Source organism: Gigantopelta aegis, chromosome 12 (assembly GCF_016097555.1).
Source record: "Gigantopelta aegis isolate Gae_Host chromosome 12, Gae_host_genome, whole genome shotgun sequence".
Classification (NCBI taxonomy): Eukaryota; Metazoa; Mollusca; class Gastropoda; order Neomphalida; family Peltospiridae; genus Gigantopelta; species Gigantopelta aegis.
This window is the reverse complement of record NC_054710.1, coordinates 32,751,124-32,774,051: the sequence shown is the minus strand read 5'-3', so window position 1 is coordinate 32,774,051 and position 22,928 is coordinate 32,751,124. Positions and strand designations below refer to the sequence as shown.

At 38.7% G+C, this 22,928-nt stretch overlaps 1 protein-coding gene across 4 annotated transcripts in view; it reads left to right on the top strand.

Annotated features, from left to right (window-relative positions):
- Positions 1 to 15,269, top strand: part of LOC121386685 (demethylmenaquinone methyltransferase-like) — a 25,109-nt gene extending 9,840 nt beyond the window's left edge. For 3 of the 4 annotated variants that reach the window (XM_041517677.1, XM_041517678.1, XM_041517674.1), the window contains exons 4-7: positions 8,013 to 8,144; positions 8,979 to 8,990; positions 10,394 to 10,608; positions 14,719 to 15,269. In XM_041517677.1, coding sequence (XP_041373611.1) covers positions 8,013 to 8,144; positions 8,979 to 8,990; positions 10,394 to 10,608; positions 14,719 to 14,869 — 510 coding nt within the window. In that variant the 3' untranslated portion in view covers positions 14,870 to 15,269. The remainder of the gene's footprint in view (positions 1 to 8,012; positions 8,145 to 8,978; positions 8,991 to 10,393; positions 10,609 to 14,718) is intronic. The other variant, XM_041517675.1, reaches the window with a different exon arrangement.
- Positions 15,270 to 22,928: the final 7,659 nt, after the last annotated feature.

The window sequence follows — 22,928 nt, the reverse complement described above, 5'->3', positions numbered from 1 at the left end:
GAGATGCAGATACTTATCATCGGCTGGTGACAGCCGAGGCCTGGTACGAAGTTGGAGATTTCATCAACATCTTGCGACAGATGAAGTTCCTGATAGCGAATAATAGGTTTTTGGGCCTTTGACAAGCCATTCCCCCCCCATTCCCCATTCCCCCCCCCCCCCCCCATGCAGTCCGTTCGAACGGTTCCGCCGTAAAAATATACTTGGGCCTCCGTCCGTCCGTCCGTCCGTCCGCCCTTCCGTCGTTTTACAGTATTCTTGATGGTTTTTTTATAATTTTGTTCTTTTGCTGAAAATTTCATTGTTATTTGTTTGATAGCTTGTTTTATCATTGTGTGTTGTTTGCTCTTTCAAAATTCCATTGTTTATTGTTTGAAATAGGGTGGTTTAAACCATCACATGTTTTGGTTGAAGAATTGAAGTTATAATTGAAAGATATTTATCAATGTAATTGAATAGCAGCTGAAGACAAGAAGCTACAAGATATAAATTTCTATCGTTAGCCAAAGTGAACTGACCGTCCAATGAAAGTTGAAATGAAATTGAAATGTGTAAGTCTTCGTGTTTTAATATCTTGATAGTTTCTTTTATAATTGAGTTGTTGTACTGCAAGTTAGATTTGTTATGTCGAGGAATGTTTTGTACGTAGCTGTCACGTAAATGTATTTTCATTAGCAGTTTGACTTACGACATCTCTACTTAATGCCATGAAGCTTTTAATGTCAGTAACCTCCTCTTGATTTTGGATAGCTTGGCCTTTAATATTGTTGGTGAAGAGATTGGTTATCATGCAAAGCTATTTACAGTGGATTTGGTAACAGCTTAAGACACGCTGAAAACATACATCTCTGTTATTCGCAAAGATGACTGCCGTCCCATGAGTTCGCAGGAATGAAAGTCTAAGTAATGTTTTCCTCCGTATTCTTGATAGTTTCGTTTTATAATTGTGGTGTTTTGCTTGAAAGTTTCATTGTTATTGGTGACTATGTTTTCTACCTTCTTTTTTTTTTAGTTGACGTGTGCAGTCAAGAGATGAAGGTGTTTTGGCATCGGGCTGGTGACAGCTGAAGGCTTGGTTACGACGTTGGACGATTTCTCAACATCCTTGCGACAGATGAAGTTCGATGTACAGTTATTGAATAAAGTTTGTCACATAATGTGACCAGCAATTTTTCCTCATGCATTCAGTTCGAATTGTTCCGCCGGGAAGATAATAGTTGTCCGTCCGTCCGTTCTACCGTAATTGCGAGAGATAGAAGATAGTTACCGGCCGTGCTGGTGACAGCTAAACATGTAGCTGTCAAACATAGATTTCTTACTTAATAGGTAACTTATGGCATGTGTATGTATCTTTTCCTCAACAATTTACTCTCTTTCTTTCTGTTCTTCGTTGATGCCACAATGACGGATGGAAGACATTTATCATCATCGGGCTGGTGACGCTTGAAGGCGTAGCTGTCGGACATCAATTTCTGTCATTACCGTATGACTTTTGACATCTGTACTTGCATGGAATGGCATTTTGTGGTAATTACCTCCCCTTCTTTTTTTCATAGTTTGGTTTAAAATTGTTTTGGTGAGAATTGAATTAATAATTGAAAGATATTTATCAGTGGATTGATTAACAGCTGAAGCAGAGCTACACGACATACCTTTCTATCATTACGAAGTGACTGACGTCAAATGATTTGCATGCAATGAAATGTCTAAGTAATCGTTTTCTCAACATCCTTGATATTCGTTTTATAATTGTGTGTTTTACTGCAAACGTAATATACTCAACAACGAAAGTTTAGCAAATATCTTTTATGACGTCTAATTTGCCATGTTGAATCAACTTAAAAGAAACCAGGTCCTCCTGTTGTGTTAAGTCAAAGGTTGATGAAAAAGAAAAAAAAAAAGTTTGTTTTTTTAACAACGCCACCTAGAGCCATTGTTGTTTTTTTTTTTTATCTTGTCATCGGCTACTGGACGTCAAACATATGGTCATTCTGACACTGTTTTTCAGAGGAAACCCGCTGTCGCCACATAGGCTACTCATTTACGACAGGCAGCAAGGGATCTTTTATTTGCGCTTCCCCAGGCAGATAGCACAAACCATGGCCTTTGTTGACCGTTCATGGATCCTGGTCGGTGCAAGTGGTTTACACCTACCCACTGAGCCTTGCGGGGCACTCACTCAGGGTTAGGAGTCGCTATCTGGATTAAAATCCCATGCCTCGACTGGCATCCGAACCCAGTACCTACCAGCCCACAGGTTGAGATTTATGTTGTTTGTAAATGGTAAACATTTCAGATGTGAGTACCAATTCATAAACTAGGTTCATTTATAATGGGTATGCCATTTATTTTAACATTACTAAACTTTCTTTGTTGAGTATTTGTTATTGTTGAGGAATGTTTTCTACAAAGTTTTTTTTTTTTTTAGTTGACGTGTGGAATCAAGAGATGCAAGATACTTATCATCGGGCTGGTGACAGCCGAAGGCATGGTTATGAGAGTTGGAAGATTTCATCAACATCCTTGCGACAGATGAATTAAGTATTTATAGAGTTTGTCACTTTGACGCCATTTCCCCCCCTTTCCCCCCCCATTCCCCCCCCCCATGCATTCGTTCGAACTGTTCCCGCCGGAAAAGATAATTACTTGGGCCTCCGCCGTCCGTCCGTCCGTCCGCCCCGTCCTTTTACAGTATTCTTGCTTGTTTGTTTTATAATTTTGTTCTTTTGCTTTAATTTCATTGTTATTGTTTGATAGCTTGTTTTATAATTGTTGTTTTGCTTCAATTCCATTGTTATTGTTGGATAGTTTGGGGGTTAAAATTGTTTTTGGTGAGAATTGCAAGTATATTGAAAGATATTTATCCTTGGGATTGATAACGCTGAAGACAGACTACAGATATACATTTCTATCGTTACGAGAGTGACTGCCGCAAATGAAGTTGCTGAAATGAATGTGTTGTCTCGTTTTTTAATATTCTTGAAGTTTCGTTTTATAATTGAGTGTTGTACTGCAAAGTATATATGTTTTGTCGAGGAATGTTTTGTACGTAGCTGCACGTAATGTCTTTCATTAGCATTTTGACTTATACGCCATCTCGACTTAAATGCAAGAATCTTTAATGGTCAGTAACCTTCCTCCTTGATTTTTTTGATAGCTGGCCTTTTAATATTGTTGTTGAAAGATCGTTTCATTCAAAGCTATTTATCAGGGATTTGTAACAGCTGAAGACACAGCTGGAAAGACCTACTCTCTGTTCTTAGCAAGATGATGACGTCAAATGAATTGGCGCATGGACTGAAATGTCTTAAGTAATCGTTTCTCAGTCATTCTGATATTCGTTTATATTGTGTGTTTTGCTTGAAAGTTGTATTGTTATTGGTGACTAATGTTTTCTACCTTCTTTTCTTTTTTAGTTGACTGTTGCAGTTCCAAGAGATGAAGGTGTTTGCATCGGCTGTGACAGCTTGAAGGCTTGTTACGACAGTTGGATCGATTTTCTCAACATCCCTTGCGACAGATGAAGTTCGATGTCCAGTTTTGAATAAGTTTGTCGACATAAATGTGACAAAAAGCAAATTTTTTTTCCTCTGCATTCCAGTTCGAATTGTTTCCGCCGGGAAAGCTAATATTGTCCGTTGCCCGTCCGTTTCTACTAACCGTAATTTGCAGAGATAGAAGATAGTTACCCCGTTGCTGGTGACAGCTAAACAGGTAGCTGTCACCATAGATTCTCCGTTAATAGTAGACGTATGGGGCATGTGTATAACTTTTCCTCAACACTTTACTCTCTTTCTTTCTGTCTTCAGTTGATGCCACAATGACGAGATGGAATACTTTATCAATCATCGTGCTTGTGACAGCTTGAAAGGCGTAGCTGTCTGACATCATTCTGTCATTAGCAGTATGAACTTTTTGAATCTTTACTTGGCTGGATGAGCATTTTAAGTGGTAAATTACCCTCCCCTTTCTTGATTTTTCATAGTTTTGGTTTAAAATTGTTTTGGGAAGAATGATGATAAATTGAAATATATTTTATCAGTGGATTGATTAACGCTGACGACAAGCTACACACAACCTTTCTATCATTACGAAGTGATTGGCGTCAAATGACGTTGCATCCTGATGGCTAAGTATCGTTTGTCCCCCCTCACATCCTTGATAGTTCGTTATAATTGTGTGTTTTACTGCAAACGTATATATACTCAAACAACGAAAGTTTAGCAAATCTCTTTTATGACGTCTAAAGGTGCCATGGTTGATCAACTAAAATAACACCAGGTCCTCCTTTTTTTTAAGTCAACTGTGATGAAAAAATAAAAAGACAAAAGTTGTTTGTAGTTACAACGCCCTAGAGCACATTGATGTGGGTTTTTTATCTTGTCATCGGCTACTTGACTCCAAACATATGGTCATTCTGACACTGTTTTTCAAGAGGAACCGCTGGTCGCCACATAGGCTCCTACTCATTTACTACAGCAGCAAGGGCTCTTTTATTTTGCGTTCCCACGGCAGTAGCACAAACATGGCCTTTGTTGAACCCGTCATGATCACTGGTCGGTTTTGGCAAGTGGTTTACACCTCCCCACGGAGCCTTGCGTTGCACTCACCTCAGGGTTTGGAGTCGCTATCTGGTTAAAATCCCATGCTCCGCTGGCATCCGACCCTACCTACACCCAAAGGTTGACGGAGTTTTTATGTTGTTTTGTTAAATGGTAAACAGTTTCCAGATGTGAGTACCATTCATAAAACTAGGTTCATTTATAAATGGTATGCCATTCTTTTAAAGTAGCTAAACTTTTCGTTGTTGAGTATGTTGTTAGTGTTGAGGAATGTTTTCTACAAATGTTTTTTTTTTTTTTTTTAGTTGACGTGGTGTAATCAAGAGATGCAATATACTTATCATCGGCTGGTGACAGCCGAAGGCTGTTACGAGAGTTGGAAGATTTCATCAACATCCTTGCGACAGATGAAGTTAAGTGATTACTGACTAGAGTTTGTCACTTTGACAGCCATTCCCCCCCCCCATTTCCCCCCCCCATTCCCCCCCCCCCCCCATGCCTTCAGTTCGAACTGTTCCGCCGGAACAGATAAGTACTTGTGTTTCCTCCGTTCCTCCTCCGTCCCGTCCTCCGCCCGTCCGTCGTTTTACAGTATCTTGATGGTTTTGTTTTATAATTTTGTTCTTTTGCTTGAAAATTCATTGTTTTTATTGTTTGATAGCTTTTTTTATATTGTGTGTTTTTGCTTCAAATTCCATTGTATTGTTCATAGTTTTGGTTTAAATTGTTTTGGTGAAGAATTGATTCTAATGAAAGATATTTATCAGTGATTGATCAGCTTAGACAGAGCTACAAGAATAAACTTTCTATATCGTTACGAAGTGACTGACCGTCAAATGAGTTCAGAAATGAATGTTTAAGTACTAACTCTCGTTTTTCATATTCTTGATAGTTCGTTTTATAATTGAGTGTTGTCCTGCAAGTTATATTGTTATTGTCGAGGAAATTTTTTTGGTATCGTAGCTTTCCGTAATGTATTCATGGCAGTGTTTGACTACGACATCTCTACTTAAATGCAATGAAGCATTTTTAATGTTCATAACCTTCCTTCTTGATTTTTGATATCTGGCCTTTTAATATTGTTGGTGAAGAGATCGTTTATCATTCAAAGCTATTATCAGTGGATTTGGTAACAGTGAAGACACAGCTGAAAGACATACATTCCTGTATTAGCAAAGTGACTGACTCAAATGAAGTTTGCATGAATGAATGTTCTTAGTAATCGTGTCCAGTATTCTGATAGTTCTTTTATAATTGGTGTTTTTGCTTGAAAGTATTCTTGTTTATTGGGGACTATGTTTCCTACTCTGTTTTTTTTTAGTTTGACGTGTGGCAGTCAGAGATTGCAGGTGTTTTGCATCGTTCTGGTGACAGCTGAAGGCTTTGTTACGACGTTGGACGATTTCATCAACATCCTTGCGACGATGAATTCGATGTACAGTTATTGAATAAGTTTGTCACATAAATGTGACAGCACTGTTTTCCCCTCATGCATATCAGCAGTTCGAATTGTTCCGCCGGGAAGATAATTTTTGTCCGTCCGTCCGTTTCTACCGTAATTGCGAGAGATGAAGATAGTTTACCGCCGTGCTGGGCCCGCTAAACTGTCGCTGTCAACATAGATTTTCGTACGTTAATAGTAGACTTCTGGCATGTGTATTTAATCTTTCCTCAACAATTTCCTCTCTTTCCTTTCTGTTCTTCAGTTGATGCCACACTGACGAGATGGAAGACTTGCATCATCGGCTGGTGCATCTGAAGGCGTAGCTTTCGGACATCATTCTGTCATAGCAAGTATACTTTTTACATCTGTACTTGCTGGAATGAAGCATTTAGAGTGGTAAATTCTCCCCTTCTTGATTTTCTGTTTGGTTTAAAATTGTTTGGTGAGAATTTATAGAATTGAAAGATATTTATCAGTGGATTGATTAACAGCTGAAGACAGAGCTACACAGACCTACATTTCTATCTTACGAAGGGACTGCGTCCCCCTCAATTCTGTGTGGTCTTTAACCATATGTCCGACGCCATATACCGTAAATGAAATTGTTGAGTGCGCCATTAAATAAAACATGTTCTTCTTCCTTCTTCTTGTCAACGACCGGCCCTCGGTGGCGTCGTGGCAAGAGAAAGATCTTACCGTCAGCGTACTCGGACTAAAGGTGATCTTAGCTCTAAGTTATCTTTGTAAAACTGGGGGTACCGTTCTGTTAAAGGGACATTCCTGAGTTTGCTGCAATTTTAAAGATGTTATCGATTAACAGAGACTGTTTAACCATTATATATAATTACATATCACATATATTTTTCTGCATAAAATATTAGTGGCTGTATAATAAACGTGTTTCTGATCGTTCTAATATTTGTACTAGGTTAAATTTCATTTTATTTCCTAAAATTGATTTTCGTACTTACGAAACTATTTGAAGACAAAATCCAGTTTGGGCTTCTTACATATATTGAGATGACCAGAAACACACTGAATATACAGACACTGATATTCTAAACAAGAAACTATATTTAATATGTAAGTTTAATAGTAGAAATAGTTTATTAGTCGGAAACTTCTTACAATGCAGCAAACTCAGGAATGTCCCTCTACGATTAAACTTATATATATTTGATATGTAGTTACAATCGTTAAAACGTCTCTGTTAGTCGATAACATTTTAAAGGGACATTCCTGAGTTTGCTGCATTGTAAGATGTTTCCGACTAATAAAATATTTCTACTATTAGACTTACATATTAAATATAGTTTCTTGTTTAGAATATCAGTGTCTGTATATTCAATGTGTTTTTGGTCGTCTTAATATTTGTAAGAAGCGCAAACTGGATTTCGTCTTCAAATAAAAAATATTTTCGGAAATAAAACGAAATTTAACCCAGTACAAATATTAAAACGATCAGAAACATGTTTAATATACAGCCACCAATATTTTATGCAGAAAAATATATTTGCTATTTAATTACAATCGTTAAAAAGTCACGGTTAGTCGATAGCATCATAAACATTGCAGCAAGCTCAAGAATGTCCCTTTATAAATTGTAGGAAACTCAGGAATGTCCCGTTAATGATGATTTACCCATCTGTGACAGAGTTATGACCCTTGAATTCAGGAGATTCCAAAATGTGTTGGGTCGAGTAGGAGACATGCATTGCTATAGCAGTATTCGCAGAATGCTTTTTAACAAATAATAAAGTTTGTTTTGTTTAACGACACCACTAGAGCACATTGATTTATTAATCATCGGCTATTGAATGTCAAACATTTTGGTCATTTTGGCACAGTCATAGAGAGGAAACCCGCAACAATTTTCCATTAGTAGCAGAGTCAGGATGGCACATACCACGGCCTTTGATATACCAGCCGTGGTGCACTGGCTGGAACGTGAAATAGCTTGTTAACAAACGTTCTGACACTAAATTGATTTCTCTTTCTCCTGATAGGTTCTCCATCACCTAGACGACAAGGGTAAAGATGACAACCGCTTCCCCGCTGTTCGAGAAACTTTGTCAGAAGCCACCAGGGTGCTCAAGAAAGGGGGCGTGATCGTCATTGACATAACCACTTATGAACAAGTGTGTATTAACATAATTTATACATTGATGATTATGCCCCTGCGACAGTTATATTATGTCGTTTATCTAACAAAGTGTTGTTTGCAAACATACTTGACCAGTAAATGAGCGTCTAAAACTAACTTGCGGCTCATTATTTTAGACTGGATGTGGCGCATGCATTGCGCGCTATCCGACTGTTGCGTCTGTCTCTTGCTAACCGGCCTCGGTGGCGCAGTGGTTAAGCCATCGGACTACAAGCTGGTAGGTACAGGGTTCGCAGCCCGGTACCGGCTCCAACCCAGAGTGAGTTCTTAAGGGCTCAATGGGTAGGTGTAAGGCCACTACACATTTTCTCTCTCACTAACCACTAACCAACCAACAACTAACCCACTGTCCTGGACAGACAGCCCAGATAGCTGAGGTGTGTGCCCAGGACAGCGTGCTTGAACCTAATTGGATATAAGCATGAAAATAAGTTGAAATGAAATGTCACTTGCCTTTTGGGTATATACAATGTACGATTATTTCATTGCGACTGGCCGCATGCGTTTTGCAGCTGCATGCATCCAGTCTAAACGCTCTCATTCAAAATATAGTCCGTCAAATCCTCCTCCTATAAAAGTACCTGTGTTAATCATTTCAGTTTGGTTTGACGTAAGAAGAAAAGTAAAAGTGTTTTTGAAATGACAAACGACAAAAAAAAACCAAAAAACAACTATTTTTGTGTACAATTTAGACAACAATCTGTTTAGAAATATTTCAGAAATAAATACATATTTTGTATATTTGATAAAGATAATTTACAATGTTTTATAATTTACGGTGTGCTACATTTGTTACATAATATTTCAGAATACACACAAGGTTGGTACATCTGATATAGAATATTTCAGCATAAATACGATTTTCATACTTCTAATATCAGATATTTCAGCATAAATACGATTTTCATCCTTCTAATGTCAGTTATTTTAGAATAAATACGATGTTGGTATGTCTGATATAACCGGAAATTTTCGAGGATTTTTATTTTCGTGGGTTTTGAGGGTAAGTAGTCAGCATCGAAAATATAAATCCTTGAAAATATTTGAAAAAATCAACAAATTCTAACTAAAATATTTATTGTGAAAACCATAACACACTGACAATTTACCGGAACATTTTATTTCCTGTCATGCGCAGTCCACCGGATACGACAAGAGAATAGTATAGTCAAAACAACAAGTTGGAATTTTTAAAAAGTTATTGCGTGAATCTCACTGTTTGTAGAATATAATTAAATATTTTTAAATTTCGTATATTGTTTTTGTCAATGTCCGCCCGCACTGCATCAGAGATTCTGGGGTGGATGAACGCAGATTTCAACATTTCCTGACGTATTTTTAATTCTGCCATAACTTTCATAATCCACCTTGCATGAATTGGTTTTATCGCCGAAGTACGCATTTCGATCCTGATGACCGTTACAACTTCGCCGTGTTTCATAGCCAGGGAAACCCGCTTTGAATACCATGTGGTAAAATTAGACTTCATGGCGTCCTTAAGTGCTTTGTTCACACATACGTCGTAATTGGCTTTACACAAAATCAAAGACTGTGATCAGTTGTCTGTCGAATAGCATACCGGGTATCACAGTGGCCAATTAGGCTACAGGTGACTGTTCTATTGTTTAACTTTACAACGTCGGTAGTATCGAACAACTGGCAGCTGAAGTGAAACTTTAATCAAAAATAGCAAGTATTCTCGCAACTAGACTTGCTAAAACTCGAAAATAAAATCACTTTCAATTTAGATTTGGCAAACAACCAAAATAAGAAACCTTGAAATGTTTTTATACCCCAAACCACGAAAAATTAAGACCACGAAAATTTCCGGTTATACGGTAGGACATTTCAGAATAAATACAATTTTGATACATTTGATATAGGACATTTCAGAATAAATACGATTTCCGTACTTTTTATATGTGACATTAGAATAAATACAATTTTGGAACATCTGATATCGGTTATTTCAGAATAAATACGATTTTGGTACATCTGATATAGAACATTTCAGAATAAATACAATTTCCGTACTGCTAATACAGGACATTTCAGAATAAATACGATTTCTGTACTGCTGATATAGGACATTTCAGAATAAATACGATTTCCGTACTTCTGATGTAGGACATTTCAGAATAAATACAATTTCCGTACTGCTGATATGAGATATTTCAGAATAAATACGAATTTAGTACATCTTACTGCTATGCAATGTTTCAGCATCAATACGGATTTTGGTTCATCTCACTGCTGGGAGTAACTAAAGCCTATTCCAACCGAACACCACCATTGTCCCTGATCCGCGAAGTACTCCAAGATGGCGGGTGCAGTGACATACAACATTACGTTCAGCTGGAACGCATTTTGATGGATTACAAAATGTACTCCGACTTAGAGGGGGCGCTCGATCCTTCCTGGCAAAAGGCAGACTCAAGGTGAGGAGATTGTATTTTGATGCATTAAGACATGTACTCTGACATAGAGGGGGCGCTCGATTCTTCCTGGGAAAGGGCAGACTCAAGGTGAGGAGATTGTATTTTGATGCATTAAGACATGTACTCTGACTTAGAGGGGGCGCTCGATTCTTCCTGGGAAAGGGCAGACTCAAGGTGAGGAGATTGTATTTTGATGCATTAAGACATGTACTCTGACATAGAGGGGGCGTTCGATTCTTCATGGGAAAGGGCAGACTCAAGGTGAGGAGATTGTATTTTGATCCATTAAGACATGTACTCTGATATAGAGGGGGCGTTCAATTCTTCCTGGCAAAGGGCAGACTCAAGGTGAGGAGATTGTATTTTGATGCATTAAGACATGTACTCTGATATAGAGGGGGCGTTCAGTTCTTCCTGGCAAAGGGCAGACTCAAGGTGAGGACATTGCATTTTGATGGATTACGAAATGTACTCCCACTTACAGGGGGCGTTCGATCCTTACTGGCAAAGGGCAGACTTTTGATGAATTAAGACTCAAGGCGAGGACATTTCATATCAAACGCTCAGAGTGAGGGTGCGTCCACGTGCATGTGGGGGTTGGAACCACCCACCTCCTTACAGAGATGTTTCTGTTTTAATATATTGACCTTGAAAGCAGGATTCGATCAACCTAGAAACATCGCTTGCCATATTCCCGATCAAGCCACTTCTACCCCTGTATACATATCTACACACTCGCCTAATGTACATCTATGCGCGAAATACAAAGACGAACAATATAAATTAACAAAAAAGTTATCGACGAAAGTTGTTTGAGCGAAATATTCATGGAATTATCTCTTTAATACAAAGTGGTATATTTTCGTTATTTATGATCGTATCACAGTAACATTAGACATGAGTATGTGAGAATGTTCCTGCTATGGACTGACGGCAGTGGAGTCGTTTTCGACACCAAACAGCGTCGCACGAGGGCGCTGAAATCAGTACCTTGTGTGGCCACCAGCAGCAGCAATCACTGCGCGACATCATCTTGGCATAGACTGAATGAGTCTCTGAATCCGGGCACGTACAATCCTTGCCCAGTTTTCCTGCAGTGCATGTGACAGTTGCGGAAGCGTCTGAGGCTCCGGGTCACGCTGGCGTACACGTCTGTCCAATTCGTCCCTTAGATGTTCAATGTGGTTGAGATCTGGCGATCTTGATGGACATGACATCACATTAATGTTTTCATTCTGTAGGAAATCCATTGTTACACGTGCCGTATGCGGCCTGGAATTGTCCTTCCGAAAGAGTTCTCTATGTCGATCCAAAATGGGAAGCGTGTGACGGCGAAGTATTTCATCCCGGTAGCGTACAGCTGTAAGGTTGCCTTGTACGAACACAAGTTCACTTCTGCCTGCCGGTGTATGAGATGGCTCCCCACGTCATGACACTCCCTGCACCGAAACTGTCAATTTGGGCGACGCAGCTGTTGGCAAAACGTTCATTACGGCGTCTGTAAATACGTTGCCGTCCATCACGTCGCTGTAGAAGGAAACGTGACTCGTTGCTGAAGCATACTCGCCGCCAGTTTCCCGAGTTCCACCCCTGTACATTCGTGCACCAGCGAACACGTAAATGTCGATGTTGACGTCGCAGGACGGGCTAACATATGGTCTTCTAGCCCGTAAACCAGCTTCTCGAAGTCGGTTCCGAATGGTTTGTGCAGACACCCTTCTCAAACAAGGTATGCGTCCAGCAGTGTTCGTTGCTGTGACAGTTCGGTGACGCAAGTGCAGAACCCGGATGTAGCGATCTTGTGGTACAGTTGTTATGCGAGGTCTTTCACTTCTGGGCCGGTCTTCAGCTGATTGAAACTGCTGGTACCTGTCCCAGAGACGTGAAATGGTGCTGTGATGGACGTCAATGTGTCGTGCGACTTCTGACTGCGATTCACTTAACTGGAGGCGGCCTATTGCAATGTTTCCATTCGGCAGGCGTAGTCTTGGCATCTTGTAACTCGTCTACGTCGAAATGGAAATGAGGCATCATTCACGTGCATTCGCCAAAATCTGACCATTTCACGCCGATTCCCTGCAATTATCGCACAACGTGCGTTAAATTTGTTTTAGGGTGCATTTGGGCATGCTGTCCCATTCCAGGAACATTAACAAACATGGTCATTCAGCAACATTGTACAAAAACCGATATTTTGTAAAATCAAACACTTTTCTTCTTTCCCTATCACTTATGCGGGGTTTTTTTAACAGAGTATATATCGGAGATGGGGTAATCGTATTACATGTTTTCATGTAATCGCACTCGTAATCGATTACAATGATTGAAAATGCCATCGTAATCGTAATCGTAATGGTTACGACTGCAGACGGGCAGCCAACCAGTCGTATCAAGCTTGATTCCATGGGAAGTCATCCTCACCCTGTCACAGACAACCACAAATAACGTAACTAATTAAGCAAACACCCAGTTGAAAGTCGTCTCCCTTAAAATATCTTAAAACTATAAACACATCTGATAAAAATTCCCGAAAGCTGATTTTAATTTCAAGTTGTTTTCGTACTTATATCCAATTAAGGTTCAAGCTCGCTGTCCTGGGCACACACATCACCTATCTGGGCTGTCTGTCCAGGACAGTGGGTTAGTTGTTAGTTTGCTAGTGGTTAGTGAGAGAGAAGAGGGTGTAGTGGCCTTACACCTACCCATTGAGCCCTTAAAGAACTCGCTGTGTTGGAGCCGGTACCGGGATGCGAACTCTGTACCTACCAGCCTGTAGTCTGATGGCTTAACCACTGCGCCACCGAGGCGTGTCTGATTTTAATGGATGTTCTACGAAAGGCGGCGCAAATTGTGCATATATACATGTATGCAGCTATCAATTTAATTATTTATTTACTTGTTTGTTCTTTTCTTTCGTTCTTTCATTATTTCTTCCTTTATAGATTTTTAAAAAATTATTTATTTTAATTTGGGGATGGTATTAAATGGTATACGTTCTACAAACAATACAAAAAAAACAAGTAATAGTGATCAGACAGTTTGCACTTATTAAGTATGGCTTAGTGCAATAATATATATATATATATATATATATTTTTTTTTTTTTTTTTTTTTTTTATTTTTATATTTATTTTATATATATAAATGCATTGATACAATAATTATACCTATGGTTATGGGTACCTTTTCGACAATGATCCAAATTTAAGACTAATAAATCTGCTTTTGGGAAATGATTCCGTCCCTGCAGTATACATACGTTCATAACCTCTTGAAATAACTTAATAAATAATCCGAAATTATCTATTATGTTTTTCAATGAATGAAATCGGTGTGGCTGTGAAATAAAGTGAATACTTTCATGTTGGTAACATCATTTCATTATTTATGTATATTTGTGGAAATTGATTACTGGACAATATATTCGCAATCGTAATCGATTACTTTCAATTTTCTTGTATAATCGTCATCGTAATCGTGACAGTCTAAAGTAATCGTAATCGATTACTTTTGTGAAGTAATCGCCCCATCTCTGATATATATATATATATATATATATATATATATATATATATATATATATATATATATATATATATATATATTCCCGTTTAATCGTTTTGCAGTATTTGTGTGTTGTGCCGATTTGTCGTACTGGCTTGTTTTAAAAAATATTAACACCGGCCTCGGTCTACAGGCTGGAAGGTACTGGTTCGGATCCCAGTCGAGGCATGGGATTTTTAATCCAGATACCGACTCCAAACCCTGAGCGAGTGCTTCGTAAGGCTCAATGGGTAGGTGTAAACCACTTGCACCGACCAGTGATCCATAACTGTGCTATCCTGCCTGTGGGAAGCGCAAATAAAAGATCCCTTGCTGCCTGTCGTAAAAGAGTAGCCTATGTGGCGACAGCGGGTTTCCTCTAAAAACCAGTGTCACAATGACCATATGTTTGACGTCCAATAGCCGATGATAAGATAAAAAAATTAATGTGCTCTAATGGCGTCGTTAAATAAAATAAACTTTACTTTAAAAATATTAACGCTTTATGAGACATGCGTAATTTTGTCCTATTGCTTTCTAGTAACATTGCCTGTTTTTGTTTGACAGTTTTTCTGAGGCGAGCCCAGAACAGATTGATGAATTCTGTAAGAAGATCAGGATCATGAAGGCCGAGGACACATTGAGACAATACTTTGAGCAGTGTGAACAATCTCGACTCAAAGTGGGACAGGCGATCACCATTTTCGCCCGCAAGTAGCAACATGTGACGTCATCAGTGGCGGATCCAGAAAACCCATTGCAGGGGGTGGGCAATGACATGAGGTGGAATGCCAATGGAACTTTGGGGGACTTTTGGAGGGGATCGTAAAAAAAAGAGAGAAAATTAATGGATAATAAAATTATAACTGTTGCAAAATGTAGGGGGGACGCCCCCTAGATCCGCTTCTGGTCATCACTGAAAAACTGCATTATTAGTTTCCTTAATATAATTCAATTTAGAAAAAAAAAATCGTTTAGTTATGGGGATTATTATTCTCAGTTATTGGTTTTAATAATTTATAAAAAGATTTTGGGTCATTCAATTTTAGATCGCGCATTTGTTTTTCTGCTTTGTATTTGTGTGCTGCATTTTCTTTAAATAAACATTTCTCATATGATCTGTTTGCGTTAATTAATGTGTTTGTTTTCTGCACTTTTATATACTGAGTATGTTTTCTTTGCCGCATAATATTTATTTCTATAAACAAGACACGTGCCAAATAGAGGTCCCTTGTTTTTAGATTTAGTCCGTGGACGAGCGCCAGTTGGCACGAGGCCGAGCGCGAGTGCGCTAGTTTGAGATGCGACCAATCAGTCCCGACGAAATAAGTTTCCCTCCGTCCCAACCTGTGACCCACGAATAGTTCATCCAAGGTCGTGGTATGTACTGTCTCTGTCACTCTATTGACGAAATATATGACATGTTTTACCGGCCTCGGTGGTGTCGTGGCTAAGTCATTGGACATAAGGCTGGTGGGTATTAGGTTCGCAGCCCGGTACCGGCTCTCACCCAGAGTGCGTTTTAACAATTCATTGAGTAGGTGTAACACCCTCTTTTCTCTCACTAACAACTAATCGACTGTGCTGGATAGACAGACCACATAGTTGAGGTGCGTGCCCAGGACAGCGTGCTTGAACCTTAATTGGATATAGGCACGAAAAATAAGTCGAAATGAAAACAAAAATGACATGTTCTATTTAGACGTTTCGACATTTAATTAAATTACAGATAGTTTACAAATTTTTGTGTTTTTCTTCTTTTTAAAATGGAGTGGGAGAGGCGTACTTACCATGTGATGAGTTACGAAACGTTAGAGGGTGGGATTGTTTGCTAAGATTTAGTTACGGAAAGTTTTCAAAATAATTTCTCGCTATTATTTAAAAGTAAAATGCAACCAGTCATTTATAGTGTGTTCTTTAATATGTTCTATAAATAAAACAAAAACATTGGACAATTTATGTGAATATATGATTTAATTGCTTATTGTTTATTGTGAATATAATAGGGAAAGCAGGCACGGAGGGGACAGGCATTGCCTAATTTACAGTGGAGTGGTTTTACCATTACAACACAATGGTGGGGGTGGGGGAAGATATATATTAACTTTTGTGTTATGTAATTGTCGGTCGGCCCCAGAACGATTCTAGAAGTTCCCAGGAATGACATTATCGACAATTTGTTTTATAAAAGAACCCAGCGAGTGTATTAACGAGGCTGTTCCCAAGTCGTGGTCAAGCTATCAAAATAACGTTTCCAGTCATTCAAAACAAGATGATTACTAAAACAAGTAAATGAGCGTGGATAGAAATACTACACTCACGTGCTATCATCACGTTTTATATACAGTATAGTGATCTTTGAATGCATGCCATCATAGCTGTACATTAGACCGAATATTGTTACAAACACTATATATAGCTGGTATTCTAAACTTGTGGCACCATGTTTCAACCGTTTTTAAACAGAAATAGTGCAACAAACAGGAAATAGTGTGTAATAGACTGTTACGATCTCCAAGATGAATGCCGGTCCTCCCAAGGACGATCACCTAATAGTGTATCATGGAAGTATTCACGACTTAGTCCAACAGTAAATAGTGTGTAATAGACTGTTACGATCTCCAAGATGAATGCCGGTCCTCCTATGACGATCACCTAATAGTGTATCATGGAAGTATTCACGACTGTGTCCAACATTTTTGCGTCTCTGCCTTGTGCAGATATACGGTTTTGATCATGAGATACGATTTCGTATGGCCTTTTGTTATGCCAGACTGACTTTTTATAAGTTAATGAATTTACAGCTTCTGCTCCGTTTTATACGGCGACGTAAAATATATCTGGTAAACGGCCTCGGTGGTGTCGTGGTTAAGCCATAGGACATAAGGCTGGTAGGTACAGGGTTCGAAGCCCGGTACCGACTCTCACTCTGAGCGAGTTTTAACGACTCAGTGGGTAGGTATGCAAGACCAGCACACCCTCTTCTCTCTCACTAATTACTAACCCACTGTCCTGGATAGACAGCCCAGATAACTGAAGTGTGTGCCCAGGACAGCGTGCTGGAACCTTAATTGAATATAAGAACGAAAATCAGTTGAAATGAAATGAAATATCCGGTTATTACAGCGTTTTATTGTTGACTTAAACATTACGATTTGCTTAAAATACCAATTTTGGCAAAACATTAAACAGTTTGTTTTGTTTAACTAGAGTACATTGATGTATTAATCGTCAGCTTTTGGATGTCAAATATTTGGCCATTTTTACATAAATATTAAAGAGGAAACCCGCTACATTTCCCCATTAGTAGCAATGGATCTTTTATATGCACAGGATGGTACCTACCACGGCCTTTGATATGCCAGTCGTGGTGTACTGGTAGAAAAGAGAAAAAAGCCCAAAGAACCTACCGACAGGGATCGATCCTAGACCAACCACGCATCAGACGTGAGATTTACCACTGAGCTACGTACCGCCAACACTTCGCTATCATTAATAGATCTTTATGTGACGGCAGCGAGTTTCTTCTGACAGCGTGAGAAGAAAACAGAAATGGTGACGCGACAGGCTGAGTGAGAAGAAAACAGAAATGGTCTCTCTGAGAAGAAAACAGAAATGGTGACTCGACAGGCTGAGAAGAAACAGAAATGGTCTCTCTCTCTCTCTGAAGCGACAGGCTGAGTGAGAAGAAAACAGAAAACTGAGTGAGAAGAAAACAGAAATGTGAAGCGACAGGCTGAGTGAGAAGAAAATGGTGAGAAAGGCTGGTGAGAAGAAACAGAAATGGTGAAGCGACAGACTGAGAGAGAAGAAACAGAAATGGTGAAGCGACAGGCTGAGTGAGAAGAAAACAGAAATGGTGGTCTACTGGCTGAGTGAGAAGAAAACAGAAATGGTGAAGCGACAGGCTGAGTGAGAAGAAACAGAAATGGTGAAGCGACAGGCTGAGTGAGAAGAAACAGAAATGGTGACGCGACAGGCTGAGTGAGAAGAAACAGAAATGGTGGTCTACTGGCTGAGTGAGAAGAAAACAGAAATGGTGACGCGACAGGCTGAGTGAGAAGAAACAGAAATGGTGACGCGACAGGCTGAGTGAGAAGAAACAGAAATGGTGACGCGACAGGCTGAGTGAGAAGAAACAGAAATGGTGACGCGACAGGCTGAGTGAGAAGAAAACAGAAATGGTGACGCGACAGGCTGAGTGAGAAGAAACAGAAATGGTGAAGCGACAGGCTGAGTGAGAAGAAACAGAAATGGTGAAGCGACAGGCTGAGTGAGAAGAAAACAGAAATGGTGACGCGACAGGCTGAGGGGAGAAACAGAAATGGTGACGCGACAGGCTGAGTGAGAAGAAACAGAAATGGTGAAGCGACAGGCTGAGTGAGAAGAAAACAGAAATGGTGACGCGACAGGCTGAGTGAGAAGAAAACAGAAATGGTGAAGCGACAGGCTGAGTGAGAAGAAAACAGAAATGGGGAAGTGTTCGTGACTGTGCTCGACCAGTCCAACTTCCGAGTTCCTGCCAACGCAGCCATATTTCTTCCCATGAACTCTGTCCTGTGCTAGTTTTAAAGGGACAGTCCTGAGTTTGCTGCAATGTTTAAGATGTTATCGACTAACAAATGACTTTTTAACGATTGTAATTACATATCAAATATATTTTTCTGCATACAATATTAGTAGCTGTATATTAAATGTGTTTCTGATCGTTGCAATGATTGTACTAGGTTAAATTTCAGTTTATTTCCAAAAATAAATGTTTTTCGTACGTACGAAATTATTTGAAGACAAAATCCAGTCTTGTCTTCTTACAAATGTTAAGACGATCAGAAACGCATTGAATATACAGACATTGATATTCTAGACAAGAAAATATATTTAATGTGTAAGTTTAATCGTAGAAATATTTTATTAGCTGGAAACATATTACAATGCAGCAAACTCGGGAATGTCCCTTTAAAGCTAAACTTCGAAAATGATTATAAAAATCGTCATTACTGAGTTCTAATTTAACATTATTTTTATGTTTCTCGAACTGTTTGTAAAATGATTCTGGGTTATGTCTCCGCAAATAATTCAGCTTGTTCCCTTGTTGAGACGTGTACTGTCTTTTTAGTCTGTGTTCTAAATGTTTGTAAGTATTTTTCGAACTAAATGTTCCATACGATTTTCTCTTGTTATTTTGATTAAACACTTTAATTGTCTTTCTGTATTGAACGTATCGTTCTTTACATATATCATTAAACCAATGTTTATCTTCTACTTTACAATAACGGTGATTTTTTCCTTTTCCACTCAAATATTATTTTGTACGTTTTAACAGTACAATGATGTAAAATAAGTTCGTTGAGCTCATGTGTCAATGTGTCTACACATGTATTAAAAGTTTCTTGGCTATTACAATCAACAATACATATATTTATCAAGTTATCTATATTTTCAACAAGTTTATCAACAATCTCATCATTGTACTCGTCATTCCATTTTATGCTGTTGTGTGTCTGTTCATTCGTTATCTCTTTAGCTAGACCGGCCTCGGTGGCGTCGTGGTTAGGCCATCGGTCTACAGGCTGGTAGGTACTGGGTTCGGATCCCAATCGAGGCATGGGATTTTTAATCCAGATAACGACTCCAAACCCTGAGTGAGTGCTCCGCAAGGCTCAGTGGGTAGGTGTAAACCACTTGTACCGACCAGTGATCCATAACTGGATCAACAAAGGCCATGGTTTGTGCTATCCAGCCTGTGGGAAGCGCAAATAAAAGATCCCTTGCTGCTAATCGGAAAGAGTAGCCCATGAAGTGGCGACAGCGGGTTTCCTCTCAAAATCTGTGTGGTCCTTAACCATATGTCTGACGCCATATAACCGTAAATAAAATGTGTTGAGTGTGTCGTTAAATAAAGCATTTCTTTCTTTTTCTTTAGCTATATTATATAACTTTGTGAATGAAACCGAGAAACATACGGGTGTGTGGTCAGAAAAACAATTAAATTTACCAGACTGGAACTGCTCTATTGAATAATAACAGGATTCATGTACTAGGACATAGTCTATAAGACTAGAGCCATTAGCATTATAGAATGTAATACTACCATCTTTGTCGCCGGTATGCCTACCATTAACGATTCGCAAGCCACTTGACCTACAAAGCGATAATAATTTTCTCCCAAACCGGTGAACAGTTTTATCTTCGCTATTACGTCGAGTAAAATCAATATCTGGTACATATGTGATAACATTTGACAATAAATGTAAATAACTTTTATCGAATCTATCGTGTACAATAAAATCGAGCTTAGTGCTCACACGACTATTAAAGTCACCATTGGCTATAATGTCTCCCTAGTCCTTACATTGTGCTATGTGTTCTTCAATAATTGTAAACACGTCAATGTCGTTGTTAACGTTAGTATGCACTATTAATGGTGTGTGTGTGTGTGTGTGTGTGTGTGTGTGTGTGTGTGTGTACAAATATATATATATACTTCTTTTCCAACATTCTTTCAATTTTTTAAAATAACAAGACTTTCGCATACTGTTGGAATACAACCTCAATAATCTCTGAAACATTCTCTTATATGTATATATATATATATATATATATATATATATATATATATATATATATATATATACTACTCAAAAGAAGTTAAGCGTAAAAAATATTTGTAGAAATAAAAATAGGCTAATATGCTAAAAGTGTGACGACTAATGACAAATTATTTATATACATACATACATACATACATACATACATACATACATACATACATACATACATACATACATACATACATACATATACATATATATATATATATATATATATATATATATATATATACACAGGGTACCATTAAAGGGACATTCCCGAGTTTGCTACATTGTAAGATGTTTCCGACTAATAAAATATTACTACGACTAAAATTACATATTAAATATAGTTTCTTGTTTAGAATATCATTGTCTGTATATTTAATGTGTTTCTGGTCGTCTTAATATTTGTAAGAAGCCCAAACTGGATTTTGTTTTCAAATAATTTCGTACACACGAAAAAATAAAACGATCAGAAACACGTTTAATATACAGCTACTAATATATTATGCAGAAAAATATGTGAAATGCACTACGGGTGTAGGTCTTGGTCAAGTGTTTCAGCGTTTTACGTAAACCAGTGTTAAACCTAGGTTTTGATATAACCCAGTGTTACGAAACCCAGACATATGAAATCGGCCTTTAGAGTCCAGACTCAATCTCTAATGACGTCACACACATACAGTCTGTATGGTGTATTAGTGACATAGTGTCTGAGACTCTATTAGAGTCTCGAGTCTAGACTCTAAGGGCCGATTTCATATGTCTGGGTTATCGGTGGGTTTTGGAAACCTATGGGTTAAACCTAGGTTAAACCCTGGGTCATGTTTACTGTGCATTTCACATGTCTGGTTTTCAATAACCTTAGTTTAACACTGGATTGCAACTGTATTGCTTGTTTAAACCTGCCCTTGAGGTGGTTTTTCACTGGGTTTGCTCAAAGTAACTTTTCTTCATAGATAATTTCGCCAGCAAAAATGGTGTTTTACATCAGTATCGCAGAGCCATTAAATATGAACGTATTTTTAGAGACCATTTTAACCCACTACAGTAGCAGATAAAAGGTTGGGATCAGGGGGTTCGACCCCCCCCCCCCCCCCCCCCCCCCTTTTAGACAAGATGGCTTTTTGTATTTTTTTAATTTTCTTTTAGCACGACTGTATATAGAGAATAATACATGAGTGGCCGTTAGATACCATTTATCTTAGAACAAGTTGTTTTAAAATGTATCTTACGATAGTACATACCACGGCCTTTGCTATACCAGTCGTGGTGCACTGGCTGGAACGAGAAGTAGCCCAATGGTCCCACCGACGGGGATCGATCCCAGACCGACCGCGCATCGAGCGAGCGCTGTACCAATGGGATACGTCCTGCCCCCTAGAATGATGGAAATACACAGTGAAACGTTTTCATGATTTTGGTCAAACATCTCCATCATGTTTTCCCGAATGTGGTTTGCCCCAGACTGTGGGGGGAGGAGGAGAAGATTGCTGACCCCCCCCCCCCCCCCCCCCCTTGTACGCGAATGCTAATAATATACTAGCAACGAGTTTGAACTACAAGGTAATAAAGTGTAAGCTATCCCTCGCTGGTGTCCCTTTCTAGATCTGCGGGTAACCCATATAAAAAGCGTGGTTTTGTAAACACGGGCAAAACACACAAATGTGAAATGCACCACGGATGTAGGTATTGGTCAAGTTTTTCAGTGTTTTATGTAAACCAGTGTTAACCTAGGTGTTCATATAACCTGGTGTTATGAAACCCAGACATGTGAGATCGGCCCTAAATGTTTTATAAGCACCAGGCCCGGGGAGTATTGCCAAATAACACCATGTCAAGACTTGTGAAAAATACACTGTACAACACGGAGATAAAAATAAACAGTAAACGATACATGACAAGTTATTTCAAGCGCAGGCTACCTAGCAACGCGCTGTCGTCACAGCATAAACAAACACTCGGAATGAAAGAAGGACAGCTCAGCAGTCGCCACGCTCACTGAACGGGCTGTAAACCCATTATAACGAGAGCGGTTTAGCACTCTTGGTAATACAATGAACCAAAGTTCAATAAATAAATACTACGTAGTTTATAATATATATATATATATATATATATATATATATATATATATATATATATATATATATATATATATACAAAGTTACTTTATATTATATT